Genomic DNA, 25609 nt, shown 5'->3' with positions numbered 1-25609 from the left:
TGAATGCAACACACAATCATGCTAACAATCTCCCCAATGCTCCAACAATGCTAGGATACTTCCCCGTAGGAATATCATCACCATTTATGCTAACAAATAAGCTTTATTCAAACATGGAACACAAGAAAAAATAAATACAAAGAAAAAAATCAATGAAAACCTTGACAAACCAAGCTGAAAGGGTATGTTTGAAGAATCACCAATATAAAAACATCAAGGGAATGAAGAAAAAAGAGGTGGAAATATAAGGGAAGGCTAATGGTGAAAGAAAGTTTGATCAATATATCCCTACCTCAACCCCCTTAACTTGGTTCTCAAATCCATAAATTAAAGAGGAGATTTGGAGGTTTAAAATATTTGGAATAAATGAATAATGACAAATGGCAAGAGACAATGGATAACAATCACAAACTTACCCAAGAAAACATATTTTTTAAAGAGGAAACTTTATCAAACTACAAGCCAACTTTAAAATAAAGCAACAAGAAATCTTGTCCATGAAGTAGGACCTATAACAAATTAAATCTATAGACTTTCTTAAGGCAGCAAAGGAAATAGACACTTGACATCTACAAGAGTTTCAACCAATAATAGAAACATAGGGATCAAGGAGGCTAAGTCAAAGTATCAAATAAAAAGGCAAAATCACGAGCATAGATAACAAAAGAGTCAACAAAGAGCCAAAAAGAACTAATAGACAGGCATATTAGAATACAAATAGGAAAATAAAGATACTTAAATGACATGACAACAAATATAAAAATAAGCAGAAGAAAGACACTTAAAGGACCATTGAGAAGGTGACGTGCAGGATAAAAAGGAGAGGGTGAATCAAAAGGAAAATCAATACAACACGAAAGGGTGAATAAAGATATTTAAGTGAGTACAAGAATCGACATGACAAGAGAGAGGGTTAGTAAAGATATCTAAGACTCGTAAACATTGGCCACCCTTAAACATCATACACTAAGAGAAGAGTTAAGCTTGGAAAAAAAACAACTTTGACTATTTAACACTTTTAGTCTAGAAAATAAGCTTAGTATGTGATATTTAAACCGTTCCATAAATATCACGCCATGATTATTTTTAGTATATAGAAAACATTAAGATCAAATTTTGACCTATAAAATTTATTAAAAATACATCTAAAAGAAAACATAACCACATCTTTGATATTTATGATACCAAAAGATTCAGGAGTTTCATATAAAGCTCAACCTGTCATGCACACGTAAAATGTGAAGAAGATTCACATGATTCCTTTATGTGAACTCAAAACGTCAAGTCAAACCGCTAAAAAAAACTAGTTCATGCATTCAGAAAAGGCATGGCGCCGTTTGTTTTATATCCTAAGTTCAACGCACTTCAAATCTATTTCCTTGTAAATTTTGATTGAAAGGGATTAATGTAGAAAACACGTTTTCTCTGGTTGGCGTAACCTCACACTTTTTCCACACCTGTTCTTGACTCTCCTCATAACAGACAACCCCAAAAGTTCGTACTTTCACACATAAATCTCTCATACCACCCATTTACCCAACAGTGGCCTTACCAATTTTTCTTTGAGGTCAATGAATTTGAGATCAACATTAGCTCTGCATAACAATGGTTTCCTCCATGTTGAAGATCATTTCTGTAATGCTAGTTATGGTCTGGACACAAGGTTAGTATAACTCTTATCTTGTAGATTATCTATCAAAAAAACTATCATCTTGTAGATATATCATAGCTTCCTTTGTATTTTTAATCTTTGTTTCTAATTGTTTTCATTGATTCATTATCAGAAACAAGACTGTAAGAAATTCTTAATGATTCATCCATTATTATCTTGTCAAATTTGTATTTAGATGTTCTCATCTATCAATAACACAAATAAAAAATGTATGCAACTGTCTTCTTGGATTTAATATATCTTCTTATTCAAATTTCTCTGTGTGTTTAATATCAGGTGAATGTTTTTCTCAAAGCCCAAGTGATCAGGTATTTGATTCTTAACCAATAAGGGGTCGTTTGGCAACAGGAGCAGAATAGGCATATGTAAATTCTTAAAATTTTGAATTTTTCATTTGAATGCACCAAATTGAAATTGGAATACGAAGTAAAATAGAATACGTATTTCAATTTTGGCCCAAAAATGGGGTTTTACAATTCCACCCAAATAGGTGTTATTGGAATACGTATTCCTATTCCACTTTTATTTATTTTAGAAAACATAAATTTTGAGGTCTGCGAATTCCCATCAAATATTGGCTGAACCAAACAGAGAACAGGGATACGTAGCCCCATTTTCTATTCTAGAATAAGTATTCCAGAATAGCTATTCCTATTCCTGCAGCCAAATAGACCTTAACATCAACCCTACTTTGTGGTTTAGAACTAAATAATAAAAAGTTTGATGATGATATTAAACTATGTTAATCTTTATTGCAGGCACTTGTGGAAGTAAATGTAGAGGGAGAGTTATTTGAACCAGCAGAAAAACAAGATGTTCCACTGATGATGTTGGTAAATGAGACAGAGAGGAGAAGAAATCTTGGAAGCTTTCAATTATGTTCAATGTGTACTTGTTGTGGAGGGTCAAAGAAGAAGTGTGTCTCTTCCCCTTGCTGCTACAAAATTGTTTGTAACATACCCAATAAGCCATTTGGCTTCTGTTCATTCACACCCAAATCTTGTAATTGCCTTGGATGCCATATTTGACATTACATTGTTTGCCTAGCTACTGTAAGAGGAAGTTCATTATTTATATGTTTCAATGATAACCCATAAAACATTTGGCTTCTACTCAGTGTAATTGTTTTGGATGCCATCTTTGGCATTGCATTGTTTGCCTAGCTACTATAAGGTGAAGCCATTAATCTTATGCAAGAAGAATAGAATATGACCACCATGCTGAAAGTTCATATTTATATGTTTGAATGATAACCCATAAGCCATTTGGCTTCTATTCATTCACATCCAGAACTTGTAATTGCCTTGGATGCATTTGTATTGTTTGCCTAGCTACTATAAGAGGAAGCCATTTTCCTCATGACCACTTTGCTCAAGTTTAAAATTTCAAGTTCAATATTCATATGTTTCCATGATAAATTCAATTTGTCTTGAAAATAATATATTTTCCTAATACCATTTAGCTTTACATTTGTCATTTCATCAAAACTCATTGATTTTGAATAACATCTAACCCATGGAGCTGTATATTAATGGCCGACTATCTCTGATACAACCAGTCAGCCATTACTGAGAGCCCCTTAGCTCTCAAATCTCATCATATTAAGTAAGAAACTGATATGAACATTTCAGACAGCTGGGCCCAAAAACATTAGCTTCACTTAACCCTGTGTAGTCTAGAGGGCTCAGCAGTTGAGCAGATTCTGTACAGGGTTGTTGCACCAAATTCAGTGCTTATTGGATGTAATTCAAATCTAATACATAAATGAAAAGATTTAAAGTGATGATATAATATGTTGCTTTGGAAATTAATTCAAAATAACAAATAATATATCTATTGATTATATTGGAGATTTGATTTAGTGTATAAATTATGAATGTAAAGGAAAAAATTAAATAAATTACTATTATGTATATTATATATTGTTATATAGTTAAATTTTGAGTTTCTATATAGAATATTTGATTTGATACAAATATAAATGGTGAAAACTTTTATTAAAAAGAAGAGATTTTTGAAAAATAAAATATTTATTTTATAAATATATTGAATTAGTTAAAAAAATTTATATATTCATTATTATGATCAATAAAAAATAATAATTTCTAAATCATAGTTCAATTATTGTAATTATTTTGATATCAACAATAATTTAAAATAAATAATTCAGTATGATAATTTTAATAAGACATGTGCTATGATAAGATAAAGTGGGATTAGAAGGCGGTCCAACACAAAAGTAACATCAAGTTGAAACAAGTGGTGGAAAGGAATCTATGTGAGGTGGATCCTTGATCTATTGATGAAGTTGAAAGGCTCTTAAAGAGCCCACGAGGAGCCCACGAGGAATCAAGTTTGGCTGAGTGTGTGGCTCTGACAACATTGGGTAAAAACAATAGAGGAGAGGGAGAACAATCCCTCCACAACCACCAACACTCAACAATAAAGATTGCACATTTACTTTAGTCACTTTCATTGGACAATATTAGCTTTATAGAGGGAAGAAGAAAACAATGTAGGTATGGAAGAAATATTACAAAAATGAAAAATACATGGATGTAAACAATTTAATAATATCCTTTCATCACTTGTATTAATATAGAGCATTTCACATTATGATCATCACATGTTTAGATACTTATACCATTATTTAGTTGTGTTCAAAAGTAAATGCATTAATTCAACATAATCACTTCTACATGAGCCCTCACGGTTGTCATGCATGTTCAATCTAGAATGCAATCAAACCTCAACAGAAATGAAAGACAACTTTTTTGGGATCTCTGTCCTCAGGATTAAGATTTGATTGGGAATATTAAATAAGACATTAGTACAACATACAAATATTTGTTTTGGAAGTATCTGATCCAAGTATAAAATAATAACAAAATAGATAGATCAACCAAATCAAAGAGCTGATCTCAAACGACCAAAAACTTTAACGGTCTATTTGGTTGCATGCATAAGAATTGAGTATAGGAATGACCATTCCAATAACAACTATTTTTTGGAATGGACATAAGCTCATTTTAGGGACAAGATAAGAATATGTATTACTATTCCCTATTCTAGTTGATGCACCAAATGGAAAATAGAAAACATATTCCTATTTTCCTATTCTAATTCCAGCAACTAAATAGGCCTTAAGTGTAAAAGCTTAAAAATAACACAGACAATATGTAAAATAGTGATCCTTGACCCAAAAAAGTCATAACAAACCACTACAATATGTATACTTTATATGAAGGAATCAACATAAAGACTTGGTAGAAATATAATTGATGTTGTTGTAAATAACACACATTAAAGACTGATTAAAAAATAAATAATCAAAATTGACTTAATTTTTTTAAATTTAAATAACTATATTCAAACAAAACTGAAATATATCACTTAAACTCATCCATTTTTTTCCTTATATTTTATTAAAATTTATGAAAATGCCAACCTTAAACTGCAGAAACAAATACTTTGAAAATGAATGAAATGATTACATTTAAGAACTAATCAGAAAATATCACAATGCTTCCTTCAAGATTTGACAAAGCATGTCATAGCTGAAAGATTTTTTTTGATTGAGGCATTTTTTTTCCAACTATAAAATATTTTAAAATTTCCTTTAAAATTAAGTTCAAAAGACAATAAGAAAATTCATTTGAATCAAAACCAATGTCTCCACTATTGTGCACTGAAATACATCTATGGCCTTGAAAAAATGGTTATACAAATAAAAGCCCACTTGGAAATTACATTGTGACTCTTTAGCTAGAATGGAATTGATTTGCTCTGATAATTTGTAGAAACTATTAGACATAATGTCAAATAGTAGACATGTTTTTTATTTATTTTTGTTCCACATATCTCTATAAGGTGCTTGCAAATACAAGAAACTAAGATTTTAGCCTCCAAAGGCATCATCTCTCAAATTGAAACTTTAATCCGCACCTTTCTTTGGTTAGATAATATCAATGGTCAGAAGAAAATACCTCTAATTTCTATTCATGCCATGTCAGCCTCTTATAGAACAAGAGGTGTCAAACTACCCAACATTACCAATAGGAATAGGACTTTTGGTGCTAAACTTGTTTGGCAAATGTATTGAAAAATTCTCTACCAAATGGTGTCACCTTTTACAAGAGAAATATTTAGATATTTTGGAACCTTTCAGAGTTCTTACTATGCTAGACCTGCCAAAGGGGTCTCTCATTTGGGATTTCATGATGACTTCTCAAGAAGTTATTACTTCATTCATATCATGACAAATGAACAATGGGGATGGTGTCAATTTTTGGTTTGATTCATGGAAAGGGTTCCCCCCCTTGCCACTACTGATTCTTTAAAGGATTTCTCAAACATAGTGATTCAAGCTTAGGGGACATCATTTTCTAATTATGTCTCGGCTATTCATAGATTCACAAGGCTAGTCATTTGGCAAGACCCCTCAATTCTTCCTATATCCCACAATCAGGTTGCTTTGTTCAAACAAGTACTAGCTGAAAGGAATGTTTTTATGTCTAATCAACTAGATTGCCTCTTTTGGGTTGTAAATACTCTATTAAACTAGGATACTTAGCTCTCCAACACAACCAGTTTAATCAGACCACATATTGTGCTTTTAAATTTAGTTCGAATAGCTTAATTCTGCCAAAAGTAAGATGCTTTGCATAGCTTGCATTAAAGAATCATGCTTTGCATGGCTTGCATTAAAGAATCAAATTTTAACTAGTGATCATCTTCATAGATTAAACATTTCTTATCCCTTTAACTATGTGCTCTATTTGCAAGTTATAGAAACAACAGATCACCTCCTCTTAAACTTCCCTTTTGCCCAAGATTGTTGGTATTTTGTCCTTAATAAGCTTAATTTCCATATGCCATCACCTAATTCTCTATGGGATTTATTCCAAGCATGGCCAATATTATACTCTAAATCAATGTTTTCATATCTTGGGAATTGCATCCCTACATCTATAGTATGGGCAATTTGGTGGGAAAGAAACAAGAGAATTTTTAGACAGATGTCATCTCCAATCCCTCAATTTTTGGAAGGATTAGAGAGATCAATTGTTGAGCTTGTTATTGCTTCAGTAAGTAAATATAAGGGTCATCATGCTTTTTCTCCTTGGGATAGCTATGTTATTCATTGGTGGAAGGGTTTACTTTTTCCTCATCTTCTTGCTCGATTGTGTTCATCCAAGATTCCTCTTATCTGAGAAGAAACCAAGTGGATTCCTCCAAGTGAGGGTTATTTCAAGCTCAATTTTGATGGGGCCTCTGGAAGAAATCCAGGCAACTTTCTCTATGGCATAGTCATTAGAGATTTTAAAGGTCATGTGATTGCAACAAAATCATCTTCTCTCCCTCCATGTACTAATAACAAAGCTGAGGCCTTGGCCTTACTTTTTGGTTTGGAACTTGAAAAATCACTTTCTATAGCTAAGTTATAGGTCATGTGCTTGCAACTAAATCATCTTCTCTCCCTTAGTGTACTAATAACAAAGTTGAGGCCTTGGCCTTACTTTTTGATTTGGAACTTGAAAAATCACTTTCTATAGCTAAGTTACATGTTGAAGGGGATTCATCCATTATTATTAATGTGTTTATTAAATGTCATGTATATAATTGGTCCATTCAATATATATTACATCAAGTATGATCTCTTCTTGATTTAATCTCTAAACATTACATCATGGATACTTATAGGGACATATGCACCGAGTTGTGGTGCCAAAAAGGTGACAACAAATTTTTTTTTCCTATTTTAAACAGCGTGTACACGCTATAGCGTGCACGCACTATAGCACATACGCACTTTCTAAAAAATAAAAAGTATGTATGATGGGCTGCAAACCCGCAGCCCATCATTTTCATTACCATTTTCTTTTACTCCTACAGCGAGCAGCACGTACGCGAGTTGAAGACTCAACATTTGCACCACCATTTGCCAAAATGCCTGCTCGTCGACGAAATCCAAGACCACAAGCGCACCCACGACGACGTCGTAAGTGATATAAACCTAACTTTGCATTGTTTGATATATTTTTCATATTGTTTTGTAAGTTTTTTATATTCTTTTGTAGGGTTTTTACAAATTTCATTTAGATTGGTTTATTTATTTGAATTTCAATTGATTTTTTATCAGGAAATGTTCATAATCAACCAGAAAATCCACAAGAACATCAAAACCCTCAAGAACCCCAAAACCAAAACCCTCCTCAAGAAGAAGAACAAATTCCACAACCCGAACCAATTGCAAGACCTCCACTAGGCACACAAGAAAATCTAAGAAATGAAATAGAGAGAGGCAAAACTGAATTAGAAGGAATCATTGCTCGGTTGAAAGAATTCGGACAAACCAATCCAATGAGGGCTCAATTGGCATCATCCCTTGAATCCATTAACACTCAGATAGCCTCAGTTAGTGGTCAGTTAGATATTTGGTGAGCTAAGAGGGATGAACAAAAAAGATTTTATGCAAATAAATTGTCCTATGAAGATGTTAAAAAAAAGGAAATACCAAAAGGTAGTATACGTGCATTATTTAGAAAACCCGGTGAGCAAAATACTGTTAGAGAGGGTACTAAATGATTCCCCATCCATTGGTGCATACATGATGCTATTAGAAATAATTTTTGGGATAGATGGTGGATGGTTTTTGATGCCCCTCCTTGCAACAATCACGAGGTCCCCATGTATTTTTTGAAGAAATTATATTGTGAGTTTGTCCTTGGGGAGATCCCCAATTATTTTGATATGTTAGACTCCCAGGGTAGAGGTGGGGGGTCATCATTTGAGAGGCTCGGAGCACGTCGTGACCCTAATGTAGTCAGGGCACCCGTGGTCCATCCACAGCGTGAGCATGTAATTATTCCTTCAGTTGTGAAAGAACATGTAGAGGCCAGCACTCTAGGGACCATTAATGCTTTGACACAGACCCTTATCCATTCCACAAGCCCATTAGTTGAGGGGGAGCCTTCTATACATCGTGGTCACATGTGCACTTCATGTGGATCCCTATGCACATTTGACACTCATGTCGGAGATGGTGCAGATGATGGGCTTGTCACCGATCAGTTCCTGAATGAGACATTTAGCATTGACACATAGGTAAATTACTAATTTGATCACATTTCATACGTATAGTGAATGATTAATTAATTAGGATTTATTGACATTGTTCAAAATTTAGGGTCAAAGTGTTCCTGGGCCTAGCAGTGATCCTCCAAGCCCATTTTTTGTCCCTTTGACGAGTCCTGAGGTATGTATCAATTTAATCATTTTAATTAATACATATATTTATTACGTAATCATATTAAGGATTGACCAAAAAAAATATGCATGTGCATCAGTTCTCCACAGGACCCTCAACCTTTACCACAGATGCAGAGCAGAGACATCATACGAGCTTCACACAGGTACAGTTGTTTCATGTTAATTTAATTCATTTGATTATTTTATTCCATGTTTCATGTTAGATATAATGTGTATTGTATGACGTGCAGCTCATGATGTTGGACACACCTCCTCATCTGCGACAGTCTGTTGATAGTGGAGTGGCTGCAGCTGTGGCTAGCTCACAGCCACTGACGGAGGTATGAAAGAATTTTATTCGTTTTAGTTTTTTTTTATAATAGTTAATCTCAAAATTTCTAATGTTATTTATAAGTGATTATATTTATTGAATTGTTGTAGGGTCTTGTCACGCCTAATCATCCATGAGCATTTGAGGTGGACTTACAGAGTGACTATTTGTTGGCGGTAAGAAAATAATTGATTTTGTGAGTACATATATTTGATTTCAACATATAATAAATATTGATTCATATCTACTTTCTTTGTATTAGTTGGACCTAGAGAAGAGCCTCAACAAGAGGTCAAGTGAGCGTGTCAGGAAGGCCCCGTCATCTCCACTGTCTCCCTCCACACGACGGCAGAGGACGTCGAGAGACTTGTTTCCTTCCCCATGTATATAGGCATCTGAGAGACATATTCGATACACATTTGATGTACATATGACATTCTATATTTGATGTATGACATATTTGATGTATGACATTATTGGTTAATATATGATATGTTTGTTCATATACGACATTATTGGTTATCATAATATATTATGTGTTTGTTAGTGTATATGACATTATTGGTTATCATTTTATATTATATGTTTGTTCATGTATGATGTTAAATTAGATATGTTCATGTATGACATTAAATTAGATATGTGCATGTATGAAATTAAATTCAATTGCTAGAGAGTTGCCATTATGTCTACCAACTAGTAGATGTTCTTTTTTGCTTTATTAGTATTTCTCAAAAACTGCAAAGAAGCTGTTTCTAGTAGTATCTACTATAGTCCTACTCAAATATGTTTTCAAAAATACTTAGTATGGCAAAGAAATGTCTATGGAAAGCTTGTCAAATAGGATATTAAAGAACTAAATGTGGATAGTCATTAGTACCCATCAATAAGAACACAGACATCTTTCTCAAGCAAGCCATATGACATTAGCAAGTAATTTATAAATTTCCTTTGCAAATAACTAGAAGATGCTATGAATCTTAATACAGAGTTAATCATGAACTCATTATTCCATCCAAGAAGCATATATCACCCTAAGCCAATTAACCGACAGGATAAAAATTAATTCAATTTCAACAAAATTTTGAGTATAACAAGCATCTTAGGGATTCTTACAAGAATTAACACGATGTTCACAAGAGCATTACAAGTTCTTGTAATGCTATTTCACATATTGTAATCATATTCAGTTTTGAATGGCCATTTGTGTTACAAGCATAAATGTTCTTTAAGGTCTTTTAATTCTAGACATGAATTTTATTATGAAGCTTTTTTATGACAACCCACTCAATGCATATATTGTTGTTCCACATTATGCTAATTTGACTTTCATTGGTTGATTTGGGTCTAGACATGACGTTATTCACTACCTTTTTTATATATTATTTTTTTGTAGTGAGGTTCTGGCCTGAATGAATGTATTAATCATCAAAGTTGTGAACCTTGATCGAGATCCTTACAAATATATTTTCAAATTGGACCTCAAATAGTTTTCTCAGTCACCCCCTGTACACAGATATTGAAATTGTAGTTAATTACAAAATTAATACTGAATTAACACAAGTTTAATTGAGAAGTATTATGTACCTCAATAGGCTAGATTATTATTGACCGGGAAGCTTTATCTTAGAGCAGTTGGTTTCCTAAATCTTTAGCGCAATGACAGTCTTATGGAATGTGGAATTAGGTCTGCTAGCTAAGGAACGTTCTTTAAAAGGTAGAGGAAACTCAAGACTCACATGTTTCCAATCAATATAAATGTTTAAATCGCTTCTCTAATTTTTTCTATTTATGATCTTCTTCAAACTTAACTTTCTAAATGCATTGATGGGGAAATAAAGATCTTCTAGGAACTAAAGGCTAATCATGTTTAATACTTACAATTCTCTATTTTTATCTAATAATTTAAAAAAGATTGTACAAGTGTTTTCAAAGAGCAACACTTGTCACTAACATCATAAGAAGGAATATCCAAGGAGTCTTACCACTGATCCCCCACCACCAAATTCAAGAGAAAACAAAATTCCACTACTAAAGAGATAGTAACAATGATCATCCCTAGTCTCTCCCTTATCACAAAATGATTACCATCAAAATTTGCATTTCCAATTGTGTCATGTGCATTTAAGTGATAGTAACATTTTCACTCTCTTACCTAATGTCTCCCATTTCTAAAACTCCTGGGGAAGGGCAAGGTCATCTTCTCAGTACTTCAAAATACAACGAGTTCCATTTTTTCACATATTGATAATCGTTGACTTAAAGTATAGTCGAAGTATTGACAGCCCATAGATATGCCCCGTCAAAGATCGCAGCCCTGTGGCATTTAGTGACCCTTAGGGACATTCTGGTTCAGCGTGCCTGAGAACGTTCGAGCACTGAAGGGGACAGGAAGAGGTTGGGGATAGGGTTTACCCGGCCATCCAGAGCTAATGGAGCAGATAGTTTGATCCCATGACGAAAGATGAGAGAGATTTGGCAGTTGGCAACTTTGTACTGGCCAACACTACAAGTTTCAGCATCACCTGAGATGGCATTGTAGAATGAAAATGGAATGTGATCTCCAAAAAGTGAGAGAGCTTATTGTAGGTCTCTACAACACAATCCTGTAGGAATTGGAATCTCATCCATATCTTTCACGAGCTCCGAGATATGCCCCGTCAAAGATTGCAGCCCTGTGGCATTTAGTGACCCTTAGGGACATTCTGGTTCGGCGTGCCTGAGAACATTCAAGCATTGAAGGGGACAAGACAAGGTTGGGGATAGGGTTTACCCGGCCACCCGGAGCTAATGGAGCAGACAGTTTGATCCCACGATGAAAGATGAGAGAGATTTGGCAGTTGGCAACTTTGTACTGGCCAACACTACAAGTTTCAGCATCACCCAAGATGGTGTTGTAAAATGAAAACAGAATGTGATCTCCAAAAAGCGAGAGAGGTTATTGTAGGTCTCCGCAACATAGTCCTGTAGGAACTAGAATCACATCCATACCTCACACAAGCTCCGAGATATGCCCCGTCAAAGATCGCAGCCCTATGGCATTTAGTGACCCTTGGGGACATTCCGGATTGGCGTTCCTGAGAACGTTCGAGCACTAAAGGGGATAGGATGAGGTTGGGGATGGGGTTTACCTGGCCACTTAGAGCTAACGGAGCAGATAGTTCGATCCCATGATGAAAGGTGAGAGAGATTTGGCAGTTGGCAACTTTGTACTGGCCCACACTGCAAGTTTCAGCATAACCCGAGATGGCATTGTAAAAAAAAAATGAAGTGTGATCTCCAAAAAGTGAGAGAGGTTATTGTAGGTCTCCACAACACGGTCCTATAGGAACTAGAATCGCATCCATACCTCACACAAGCTCCGAGATATGCCCCGTCAAAGATCGCAGCCCTGTGGCATTTAATGACCCTTAGGGACATTCTGGTTCAGCGTGCCTGAGAACGTTCGAGCACTAAAGGGGACAGGAAGAGGTTGGGGATAAGGTTTACTCGGCCACTCGGAGCTAATGGAGCAGACAGTTTGATCCGACGACGAAAGATGAGAGAGATTTGGCAGTTGGCAACTTTGTACTGGCCAACACTACAAGTTTCAGCATCACCCGAGATGGCATTGTAAAATGAAAACGGAATGTGATCTCCAAAAAGTGAGAGACGTTATTGTATGTCTCTGCAACACAGTCCTGTAGGAATTGGAATCTCATCCATATCTTGCACGAGCTTCGAGATATGCCCCATCAAAGATCGTAGCCCTGTGGCATTTAGTGACTCTTACAGACATTCTGGTTTGGCATGCCTGAGAACATTCAAGCATTGAAGGGGACAAGAAAAGGTTGGGGATAGGTTTTACCCGGCCACTTGGAGCTAATGGAGCAGACAGTTTGATCCCATGACGAAAGATGAGAGAGATTTGGTAGTTGGCAACTTTGTACTAGCCAACACTACAAGTTTCAACATCACCCGAGATGGCATTGTAGAATGAAAATGGAATGTGATCTCCAAAAAGCGAGAGAGGTTATTGTAGGTCTCTGCAACACATTCATGTAGGAATTGGAATCTCATCCATATCTTGCACGAGCTTTGAGATATGCCCCGTCAAAGATCGCAGCCCTGTGGCATTTAGTGACCCTTAGGGACATTCTGGTTTGGTGTGCCTGAGAACATTCAAGCATTGAAGGGGACAAGACAAGGTTGGGGATAGGTTTTACCCGGCCACCCGGAGCTAATGGAGCAGATAGTTTGATCCCATGACGAAAGATGAGAGAGATTTGGCAGTTGGCAACTTTGTACTGGCCAACACTACAAGTTTCAGCATCACCTGAGATGGTGTTGTAAAATAAAAATAGAATGTGATATCCAAAAAGTGAGAGAGGTTATTGTAGGTCTCCGCAACACGGTCCTGTAGGAACTGGAATCGCATCCATACCTCGCACAAGCTCTGAGATATGTCTCGTCAAAGATCGCATCCCTATGGCATTTAGTGACCCTTGGGGACATTCCGGATTGGCATGCCTGAGAACATCCGAGCACTAAAGGGGATAGGATGAGGTTGGGGATAGGGTTTACCTGGCCACTCAGAGCTAACGGATCAGACAATTCGATCCCACGACGAAAGGTGAGAGAGATTTGGCAGTTGGCAACTTTGTACTAGCCCACACTGCAAGTTTCAGCATCACCCGAGATGGCGTTGTAAAACAAAAATGGAGTGTGATCTCCAAAAAGTGAGCGAGTTTATTGTAGGTCTCTGCAACACGGTCTTGTAGGAACTGGAATTGCATCCATACCTTGCACAAGCTTCGAGATATGCCCCGTCAAAGATCGCAGCCCTGTGGCATTTAGTGACCCTTAGGGACATTTTGGTTCAACGTGCCTGAGAACGTCCGAGCACTGAAGGGGACAGGAAGAGGTTGGGGATAAGGTTTACCCGGCCACCCGGAGCTAATGGAGGAGACAGTTTGATCCCACGACGAAAGATGAGAGAGATTTGGCAGTTGGCAACTTTGTACTAGCCAACACTACAAGTTTTAGCATCACCCGAGATGGCGTTCTAAAATGAAAACAGAATGTGATCTCCAAAAAGCGAGAGAGTTTATTGTAGGTCTCCACAACATGGTCCTATAGGAACTAGAATCCCATCCATACCTCGCACGAGCTCCGAGATATGCCTCGTCAAAGATCGTAGCCCTATGGCATTTAGTGACCCTTGGGGACATTTCGGATTGGCGTGCCTGAGAACGTTCGAGCACTGAAGGGGATAAGACGAGGTTGGGGATAGGGTTTACCCAGCCACCCGGAGCTAACGGAGCAAACAGTTTGATCCCACAACGAAAGGTGAGAGAGATTTGGCAGTTGGCAACTTTGAACTGGCCCACACTACAAGTTTCAGCATCACCCGAGATGGCATTGTAAAACAAAAATGGAGTGTGATCTCCAAAAAGTGAGAGAGTTTATTGTAGGTCTTTGCAACATGGTCCTATAGGAACTAGAATCGCATCCATACCTCGCACGAGCTCCGAGATATGCCTCGTCAAAGATCACAGCCCTATGGCATTTAGTGACCCTTGGGGACATTCTGGATTGGCATGCCTGAGAACGTTTGAGAACTGAAGGGGATAGGACGAGGTTGGGGATAGGGTTTACCCAACCACACGGAGCTAACAGAGTAGACAGTTCGATCCCACAAGGAAAGGTGAGAGAGATTTGGCAGTTGGCAACTTTGTACTAGCCGACATTGCAAGTTTTAGCATCACCCGAGATGGCGTCGTAAAATGAAAACGGAGTGTGATCTCCAAAAAGTGAGAGAGGTTATTGTAGGTCTCCAAAAAGAGTGTTTAAAAATGAAAAAATAGCGGGGGGTCCTTTGTATGGTTTGGGAGTTTGACCATTAAAACTAGAAATTGTCCTAGTAGTAAGTGTTGGTAATAGTTTTGAAATTTGATTGTTGAGTGTTGAGAAACCTCAAGTTTGGGATTTTTCTTGTTGGTTTGAGTCTATAATAACCATTTCCATCTGAAAAGTCGAGTGTTGAAACCATTTAAGAAGTATTTGCATAGTTTTCCCTAAAATTTGAGTGCATAAAAAGGGGTATGTGATTGCTCCCAAGGTGGATTTAGTGTTTTCTCCAAACAAGAGTTGCATTTTATGTTTGAAGTCATCTAATATAACCAAAGTGAAGGTGGTTGAACCATTTTGGGGTTCTAGAGATGTTGCAAAGTAAGAGTTCTAGAAAGCCCTAGGGTAAAGGGGCTAGAAAGGAGGGTTTTGTAAAAACCATTGTAAAGTTGATCATGAGACCAAAAAAATAAAAGAATCCTTGCATTTGAGTCGTTTCTTAAGACTTTTTTGGGTCATGGGAGTTCCAAAAGTCAAGGGATTGTGAGTTGCTTTGTAAATGGCCTCAAACTAGGCCTAGTTGGCAGACTGAAATAGCTAGTTTTGAGTGATATTTTACAAAACAAGTGTAGTTGGTTTTGGAGTATATTTTAGAGTGAGGAAAAGGGTATTTTAATCACCCAATAGTTTAGGACTGGCAAGGGCTAGTTGGAACAAGCCTAGAAGAGGCAAAATTGAGAAAGTGTAAGAGATGAGTTGCAAGAAACAACTACTGTAGATGATGCAAATATTGACGAGTTGTAAAGAGAGGGGGAGGAAATCACTATTGAATCCTTCCTAAAAATCAATGGCTTATTAGATGAACCAATTAACACTTTTTTGAGGAGTTATGGACAAAATATGAAGGGACTAGGTACAATTGCACCTAAAAATACCCAACCAGAAAACCTGAACCAGCCAGTGGACTATTATAGGAGATAAAACCTTGAGCATAAAACAAACATTGATATTATATTAAGCTTGCTAATGCAAGATTCACAACCAGATTGGTTGTAGGAGGTTGTCACAGACCTTGGGTAACCAAATACTTGTGGGGATGAAAATGTTTCCCTTTTAATTCCATCCCCACCACATGTTGACCCCAAGGACGTCATATAATGCTTTGAAAATGGTGGCAACCATGATGAAATAAATAGTTAACAATTTTTTGATACCCAGGCCCAAAATGACTATGATGGAGATGATGATTTTATACGTTACATGCCACTAGACAGAAAACAACATAGTGGTTTACCCAGTAGATTCCTATAGCTACCAAGGAAAAGGATACAAAATTCTAAGGAACAAGAGAGACTAAGAAGTTATTTGAGGCTAATGCACTTTACATGAAGGAGAAGATCAGGGATAGGAAAGATGGGAGAGAGGAAAAGATTGCAAGAAATGAGATCTTATATGCTATAGAGAGGGGAAAATGAGTTGCGGAGAAGGTTGCACTAAAGGAATAGAAGAGGAAAGAAAGAGAGGATAATCTAAATGTTTGAAAGATATATAGACCAAATATTGGAGGTGCACCTTCAACAACTATAGAAATTATATTTACAACACTAGTGGAAGGAGATGTAATTGCACTAGCCCTAGAATCAATTAGTATGCCCAACATACCTCTTCTCCCATAGCATAAATCACATTCTGATATGTTCAATTCTCTAATCCCTAGATTAGGAAATATTCTTACTTAATAAGTGTAACCCCAAGCATTATCACCATAGTTGGCAACAAATGGTGAGAGTCCCAATCAACTAGTGAAAAAAATGACTAAGTTGATGGAGCTGAATCCTACATTACACACATCTAGTAGTGGACAGGAGGATGTTGGGATTGGGAGCATAGCACCTATTCCCTTTCCCAGTTTTATGGACAATTGATGGCAACTCAAGTAGATGGGAGAAATTTGAATTTTTTTGAAGCGATAAAGTTTTGTGATGTATTTAGAATATCTAAGATAGACTTATTTTTTATGTGAACTAAACCATTCTTACATTACTATTTAAATGTATTTGTATTGTTATAATAGTTTGATTGTTGGTCATGGCGTAAAATATGTAAAGTTTAGAAATATAAATAGTTCATCATAGAGATATTATAGAATTAATTAATTATAAATAATAGAAATAATCATAACAAATAGATAGAAATAAATAATAATAATTTTATACAAAAAGTTTTAATTTATTTTAAATAATTAAATAATAGAAACATCGTAGAATTAATAATTCAATATAATCATAACAAATAGACACTAAACAATCCCAAATTCAAACATATGAAGGTCCAACTAGAATAATGACTTTAAATAACCAAATACCAAAGCCAAACAAAGGAAATGGGACTTTTACCTTTAATGAATAAATTACATGAAGAAGGGTGGCTGGCTGTTTGGAAATCTACTTATTTTTCTTCTCTCCCTCTTGTCATCCAAGAGAACATGCAATGAAAGAAAAATATCATCACAATAAGAAAATATGAAAAATATTGTTCTAGCTTTAAAAAAATTGGAGACATCAAAACATAAAATCTAGATTCTAAACAAATCAAAACATAAAATCTATGATTTAAACTAAATCTCATCACTTACGCATCATAACAATACGGTCTACCTTATTCATGTGGACAGTCTTGGGGAAGAGGTTGCAACAATGTATTTGGATCTAGTTGATCACTCTTTCTCTCTCTCCCTCTCTCTGTATTCAATCTAATGAGCCAACTGGATCTGCTCGACATTTTAATGTCTCAAGTATTGCCTTGTGGTTTGACTCGCGAACTCTCCAAAGATTCTTATTATGTGGTTTTCCACCATATTTTATCAAGTGGACATTTTATGCGACAACAAGATTTGAATAATGAAGAATCTTCCTCTCTGTTTGCCAATCCTTGAATAACCACAAGTTAGGGTTCTTCATAGAATATCGTCTAAGCCATGTGCCGGTTACAACCACCGCACCGAAATGGTACTCTAAACCTTCACCATCTATAACCGAGTGATCCAATTTTTGTTTGGTTTGAACACAATGACACAAATAATAATCTGTCCCTTCTTCATTATCTTCAGGTGCAATAACAGCAAAAACATGGCCTGTAGTGACAAATGTACAAAATGCGGTCATTAATTCAGAAAATACTTGCGTAAAAGTTATAAAGTTACATATTGAAATTACAAAGATATATAAATATATATATTACCAGGTTGCACTAGATCAGACAAGCGGTCAAAGTCAATAGACGATTCCATCTGTACCATTTCTAGTGCTTGTGAGGGACGATAGGTGTCAATTGGGTCCAAAACCCGTATATCCCATTTGTCCACCCATTCAGTCGACTCACAGTCATCCCAATTTTCCTCTGCACATGATGGACAATAGCATGCCATTTTTCGTGTGTGGATACTCCATGAACTTGCATCAGAGCTTCTAAAAGAGTGCAACTCACTGAATCATGTTAGTGTGCAACAATCCTGATATGGTGCAATGTTAGTATTATCTATCAACCAAAAAAATCTACGAACCGTAGACTCACCTTCCTTACTTGGACCCATTGTAGCATTACACCACTCGACGATGGATTTTGCATCTGTCAATATTGCTCCATCTTTGTACTTTAGTTCTTCATGAGCTAAGGCTCTTTTGATGCATGCGCCTGCACCATCGTGCTCTCCCTTTCCATGACTAGCCTCTGTGAAATTCCACATGTATTGAATTATACACAACTTGTGCATCCTGCTCAACCAATAGAACATCCGTGCATTCTTGAATTAAGATGCACAATTGTCTGACCAAATAATGTGCTGACGATATGTGATGCCCCTATTAGCCAAATCTCCATAAAATAGTTGAAAACAACCATGTACGAACTCCGTAGAATGTGATCGATCATCGCTGATGTAAAAATGGTACTCCCTCAAAATCTTCCTATCATCCTCTGTACTTGTAGGTGAATGCATGAATGTTATGTGAACAAATATGGAAACCTGTTGAGAAGTATAATACTTTGCTTGCACCTCATTTTGTGGTTGTAGTGTGTAGTTCTCTACGAAATCTACAACCGAAACAATGGTATCCAGTGGAAACGTATCCTTGCACAACTTGAATTGCAAATCCAGCCATCGAGCTCTATGGGTATGCCTTGCATACTCGTAAATAATGTTTTCACGAAAAATCTTCATGAACTCATACACTGGAATCTTTTCAATGACTAAATCACATCTTTTACCATGTTTCCCATCTTTTAGAGCATATGTCACTGTCTTAAATTTTCCATAATCTACTATTTCATTTCCAATTGCATGTGTACTATCCATATGTTGACAAGTTGATAAAAGTTGCAAAGAACCACAAAATAAGCACGTACCATCCAAGCATGATGTCTTGTAAAATTTTTGGTCATCCTTTATTTCACATAAAATGTTGGATATGAATTTTCTTGAAGATCTTGGTGGTTCATTTATGTCACAATCCTGCAAAACAAACTGAGAATGCAAAATTATGCATATATGCCTAAAAACATCAAAATGGTTAGAAAATTCAATATGTATCCTACAACAACAAGTTGTGTGTGTGTGATTTATCTTCACATAAAAAGGTTTTCCCATCTCAAAAAATCTTTGACTTATTCGAATTTGAGGATACATACCAAAAAATTTTGCAAAAAATTGTGTTTGAGTTGTGTCCAAAAAATGTTTTGCATGTGGCTCATGATTTTGGCTACCAATCCTCCTTCTTACAACATCTCTTTGATTAGGGGAAACACGTGTGTTATTTTTCCAAAAATCTTCGATCAATGATTTCAAGGCTTCACTAATTTCTTTATCCTTTCGCGGTAGTCTACCGCTAAATGTCCATAACTCATTTTTTGGTGGATCTTCCAATCTCTCACGCCTTAGCATGGCTCTCCTTAGAGTACCTCTACCAATTTTTAATGTTTTGCTTGTCTTTCTCATGAGTCGAGCTTTCTTCATTTGGCTACTTACTATTGTCGATGTAAGTACTCGTCTTGCGATATTACTATCTTTGGTGCGTGATTTAGAACCCACTTTGTCATAAGCATTCATTAGATTCTTTACAATGTTTTTTTCATTTGAATCATCCACCGTTCTTAGCCCAAGAATCTTCATGATAGGCCTAAATTTTAAATTCCTCATCATTTCAACAAATAATTGGCATTGACCTGTAATATTTAATTCATCAAAAAATAATCTCCACATACGATTAACTTTTCTTTGACAAGTACGCTTGCTAATCTTGTCAAGCATTGATATCAAAATGTTACTATCAATATCAATCAAATATTTTGGTCTTCTAAAATGAATTCTAGAAGGTGTTATAATCTCTTCAATTCTCTCAACATGTTGAACATCAACATAAGGTTGAGTGTATTGCGTACCTTGAACCGAAGATGATGTGCCTTGGCAATAAGATGCAAAAGATGGAATATCACCTACTTGATGTGTTGATGTTGTGCCTTCAACATGACATGATGGAGTGTGTATATCGTCGGATCTACAAATTGGTGTCTCTTCAACATGAGAGGACGATATGAATTCAACATTGGAAGATGGTGTAGCGGACGATATGACTCCAACATTAGAAGATGGTGTAGCTTCACAATTCAATTGTCTTCTTGAGCGTAACAGTCTCATTCGTTCTCTTTGTCTTTCCAATTCTTCCTCTTTGTTTCTTGGTACCGGTGGTTCTTGATCCTCTTCGAAAGTCAATTCTTCATTATTGCTTTGCAATTTTCTTTGCTCACGTAGTAATTTCATTTTATCTCTTTTAATTGCCAAATCTCTCTCCCTATCTTCATTTGTTTGATTTTTTGGTTTCTTCCTTGGCATGATGATGATTTCTACATGTCAAATTATTCAAACATTTGAATTACTTAAAATGTGTAAATTACAAATTATTCAAATACATATAAAAATTATAATTATTTGAATGAATACACAATATATATATAAAATGACTTGTCAAATTTCTAACCATTTCGAAATAACATTTCATTGAAACATACAAATTTCAATGAATTCACTATATATTAAACAACATGTCAAATTATAATCAAATTTGTATCTATATATCAACAACCAATATTTAAAATAGATTGCACTAACCTTTTCTATACAAGGAATATTCAAAAAGTCTTCAAATCATGTATCCAATGATTGAATTTGGTGTTTGTTAGCTTCCAAAAGTGTTTGCCACCTTGAAATAGTGTTTGTTAGCTTGAAATAGTGTTTGCCACTTTGAAAGAATGTTTGCTATGTTGAAACCCACAATTTCTGTCAGGATAACAGAGTGCAGAACAGAAAAAAAGTAGAGAATGAATGAAATGGGCCCCAAAGTTTCTTTTTGACCATTTTTAGGTGATTTCACATAGTGCGTACGCGCTATAGCGTGTATGAACTATAGCGCGTACACACTATATTAGAACACATCACTCTCCACCCTCCCTACTCTCTCTCTCTCCCTACTCTCTCTCTCTTCCTACTCTCTCTCCCCTCTCCCATCCCCTACACTCTCTCTCTCTCCCCTCTCCCATCCTTTACTCTTTAGATCTCTCACACATTCCCATCCTCCCTCTCCCACTTCTTACTCTCGCTCTCTCTGCCACCTCCTACTCTCTCTCACAGTCTCTCCCATCCCCTACTCTCTCTTACACACACTCCCATCCGCTACTCTCTCTCTCCTCTCTCCCATCCCCTAGACTCTCTCTTTTTCAGATACACACTCCCATCCCCCTCTCTCTCCCCCCTCTCCCATCCCTTACTCTCTAGATCGCTCACACGCACTCTCATCCCTCTCTCTCCTCCTCTCCCACTATATCTCCCACCACCTACTATCTCTCTCTCTCTCAAGTTCTCTCTCTCCCTCTCTACTCTCTCTCTCTCTCCCATCCCCTACTCTTACTCTCTCTCTCTCTCCAATCCCCAACTCTCTCCCACACTCTCTCCCATCCCATACTCTCTCTGACACTCTCTCTCATCCTTTCACTTTGTCTCTCTCATCTCGTACTCTCTCTCTCTCTCTCTGTCACCTCCTACTCTCTCTCACACTCTTTCCCATCCTTTCACTCTGTCTCTCCCATCTCGTACTCTCTCTTTGCCACCCCCTACTCTCTCTCACACTCTCACACTCTCTCCTATCCCCTACTCTCTCTCTTTCACAGACACACACACACACACACTCACACTCCCATCCCCTACTCTCTAGATTTTTCACACGCACTCCCATCCCTCTCTCTCCTCCTCTCCCACTCCCTATCCCAGGTCACCTACTATTTCTCTCTCTCAAGTTCTCTCTCTCCCTCTCTACTCTCTCTCTCCCATCCCCTACTCTTACTCTCTCTCTCCCATTCCCAACTCTCTCTCACACTCTCTCCCATCCCCTACTCTCTCTCACACTCTCTCCCATCCTTTCACTTTGTCTCTCCCATCTTGTACTCTCTCTTTGCCACCCCCTACTCTCTCTCACACTCTCACTCTCTCTCCTATCCCCTACTCTCTCTCTTTCACAGACACACACACACACACACACACTCACACTCCCATCCCCCCTCTCTCTTCTCTCCCATCCCCTACTCTCTAGATTTGTCACACGCACTCCCATCCCTCTCTCTCAACCTCTCCCACTCCCTCTCCCAGGTCACCTACTATTTCTCTCTCTCAAGTTCTCTCTCTCCCTCTCTACTCTCTCTCTCCCATCCCCTATTCTTACTCTCTCTCTCTCTCCCATTCCCAACTCTCTCTCACACTCTCTCCCATCCCCTACTCTCTCTCACACTCTCTCCCATTCTTCACTCTATCTCTCCCATCTCGTACTCTCTATTTGCCACCCCCTACTCTCTCTCAAACTCTCACACTCTCTCCTATCCCCTACTCTCTCTCTTTCACAGACACACACACACACTCACACTCCCATCCCCCCTCTCTCTTCTCTCCCATACCCTACTCTCTAGATTTGTCACACGCACTCCCATCCCTCTCTCTCCTCCTCTCCCACTCCCTCTCCCAGGTCACCTACTATTTCTCCTTCTCAAGTTCTCTCTCTCCCTCTCTACTCTCTCTCTCCCATCCCCTACTCTTACTCTCTCTCTCTCCCATTCCCAACTCTCTATCACACTCTCTCCCATCCCCTACTCTCTCTCACACTCTCTCCCATCCTTTCACTCTGTCTCTCCCATCTCGTACTCTCTCTTTGCCACCCCCTACTCTCTCTCACACTCTCACACTCGCTCCTATCCCCTACTCTCTCTCTTTCACAGACACACACACACACACACACACTCACACTCCCATCCCCCCTCTCTCTACTCTCCCATCCCCTACTCTCTAGATTTTTCACACACACTCCCATCCCTCTCTCTCCTCCTCTCCCACTCCCTCTCCCAGGTCACCTACTATTTCTCTCTCTCAAGTTCTCTCTCTCCCTCTCTACTCTCTCTCTCCCATCCCCTACTCTTACTCTCTCTCTCTCCCATTCCCAACTCTCTCTCACACTCTCTCCCATCCCCTACTCTCTCTCACACTCTCTCCCATCCTTTCACTCTATCTCTCCCATCCCATACTCTCTCTCTCTCTCGACCGCCCCCTACTCTCTCTCTCACTCTCTCCCATCCTTTCACTCTATCTCTCCCATCCTTTCACTCTGTCTCTCCCATCTTGTACTCTCTCTCTGCCACCCCCTACTCTCTCTCACACTCTCACACTCTCTCCCATCCCCTACTCTCTCTCTTTCACAGACACACACACTCTTATCCCCCCACTCTCTTCTCTCTCATCTCCTACTCACTACATCTATCACGCACACTCCCATCCCCCTATCTCTCTCCCTCTCTCTCTCCTACCGCCTACTAGATCTCTCTCTCTCAAGTTCTCTCTCTCCCTCTCTACTCTCTCTCTCTCTCTCTCCCATCCCATCCCTTACTCTCACTCTCTCTCTCTCCCATCCCCTACTCTCTCTCACACTCCCATTTCCTAATCTCACTCTCTCTCTCTCCCATCCCATACGAGCTCTCTCTGCCACCACCTACTCTCTCACACACTCTCACACTCTCTCCCATCCACTACTCTGTCTCTCTTACACACATTCCCATTCCCCCTCTCTCTCTCTCCCTCTCCCACTCCCTCTCCCCCATCCCCTACTCTCTCTCTCCCCTCTCCCATCCCCTACTCTCTCTCTTTCATAGACACGCACTCCCATCCCCCCTCTCTCTCTCCTCTCCCATCCCCTACTCTCTAGATTTGTCACACACACTCCCATCCCCCCTCTCTCTCCCTCTCCCACTCCCTCTTGCACCACCTACTATCTCTCTCTCTCAAGTACTCTCTTTCCCTCTTTACTTTCTCTCTCCCATCCCCTACTCTCACTCTCTCTCTTCCATCCCCTACTCTCTCTCATACTCTCTCTCTCTCTCTCTCTCTCTCTCTCTCTCTCTCTCTCTCATCCTATACAAGCTCTCTCTACCACCCCCTACTCTCTCTCAAACTCTCACACTCTCTCCCATCCCCTACTCTATCTCTCTTATACACATTCCCATTCCCCCCCCCCCTCTCTCTCACTCCCTCTCCCATTGCCTACTCTCTCCCATCCCCAACTCTATCTCTCTTACACACTTCCATTCCCCCTCTCGCTCTCCCTCCCACTCCCTCTCCCATCGCCTACTATCTCTCTCTCTCTCTCTCCCTCTCTCTCCCATCCCCTACTCTCACTCTCTCTCTTTGCCACCCCTACTCTCTCTCACACTCTCTCCCATCCCCTACTTTCTCTCTTACACACACTTCCATCCCCCCTCTCTCTCCCTCTCCCACTCCCTCTACCATTGCCTAATCTCTTTCTCCTCCATCCACCCTCTCTCTCCCTCTCCCACTCCCTCTGCCATTGCCTACTCTCTTTCTATCCCATCCCCTACTCTCTCTATCTCTCTCTCCCCTCTCTCATTCCCTACTCTCTCTCTTTCACACACACCCATCCCCCTTCTCTCCTCTCCCATCCTCTACTTCTTCTCTCACTCGCTCTCCCTCTCCCACTGCCTACTCTCACTCTCTCTCACTCTCTCTCTCTCTCTCACTCTCTCCCTCTCTACTTTCTCTCTGCTACCCCCTATCCTCTCTTACATTTTCACACTCTCTCTCTTTCTCTCTTACACACATTTCCATCCCCCCTCTCTCTCTCCCTCTCCCACTCCCTCTCCCATCGCCTACTCTCTCTTCCATCCCCTACTCTCTCTCAAGCTACTCTATCTTCCCCCTCTCCCATTCCCTATTCTCTCTCTTTCACACACATGCACTCCCATCCTCCTCTCTCTCGCTCTTCCTCTCCCACTCCATCTCCCACCACCTACTCTCTCTCTCCCCCATCCCCTACTCTCAATCTCTCTCTCCTAACTTGTACTCTCTCTCACACTTCCTCTCTCTCCCATCCCCTACTTTCAATCTCTCTCCCCCATCCCATACTCTCTCTTTTCCACCTCTACTC

The 25609-nt window shown here is 38.5% G+C and overlaps 1 protein-coding gene and 1 long non-coding RNA gene across 2 annotated transcripts; both read left to right on the top strand.

Moving 5' to 3' along the window:
• The first annotated feature begins 1469 nt into the window (after positions 1-1469).
• Positions 1470-3090, top strand: LOC149575096 (uncharacterized). Its single transcript, XM_089814957.1, has 3 exons — positions 1470-1663; positions 1949-1980; positions 2431-3090. The coding sequence occupies exons 1-3, from the start codon at positions 1606-1608 to the stop codon at positions 2698-2700; spliced, it is 360 nt and encodes a 119-aa protein (XP_089671083.1). The 5' UTR covers positions 1470-1605; the 3' UTR covers positions 2701-3090.
• Positions 3091-8979: 5889 nt separating this feature from the next.
• Positions 8980-9270, top strand: LOC149575095 (uncharacterized). Its single transcript, XR_016360277.1, has 2 exons — positions 8980-9087; positions 9175-9270. It is a non-coding gene; the product is annotated as an uncharacterized LOC149575095 (long non-coding RNA).
• Positions 9271-25609: the final 16339 nt, after the last annotated feature.

Source organism: Cupressus sempervirens, chromosome 2, assembly GCF_028749045.1.
Source record: "Cupressus sempervirens isolate cs-2001-9-10 chromosome 2, ASM2874904v1, whole genome shotgun sequence".
Taxonomy (NCBI): Eukaryota; Viridiplantae; Streptophyta; class Pinopsida; order Cupressales; family Cupressaceae; genus Cupressus; species Cupressus sempervirens.
Note: the sequence above shows the minus strand (reverse complement) of the source record. Positions and strands in the feature narration are given on the sequence as shown.

Bases quoted from the DNA above. Each gene is read 5' to 3' on its own strand.
- LOC149575096 (XM_089814957.1), top strand. From the start codon at position 1,606: ATGGTTTCCTCCATGTTGAAGATCATTTCTGTAATGCTAGTTATGGTC. The intron at 1,664-1,948 runs GTTAGTATAACT...GTTTAATATCAG, and splicing joins AGTTATGGTCTGGACACAAG to GTGAATGTTTTTCTCAAAGC. The intron at 1,981-2,430 runs GTATTTGATTCT...TCTTTATTGCAG, and splicing joins CTCAAAGCCCAAGTGATCAG to GCACTTGTGGAAGTAAATGT.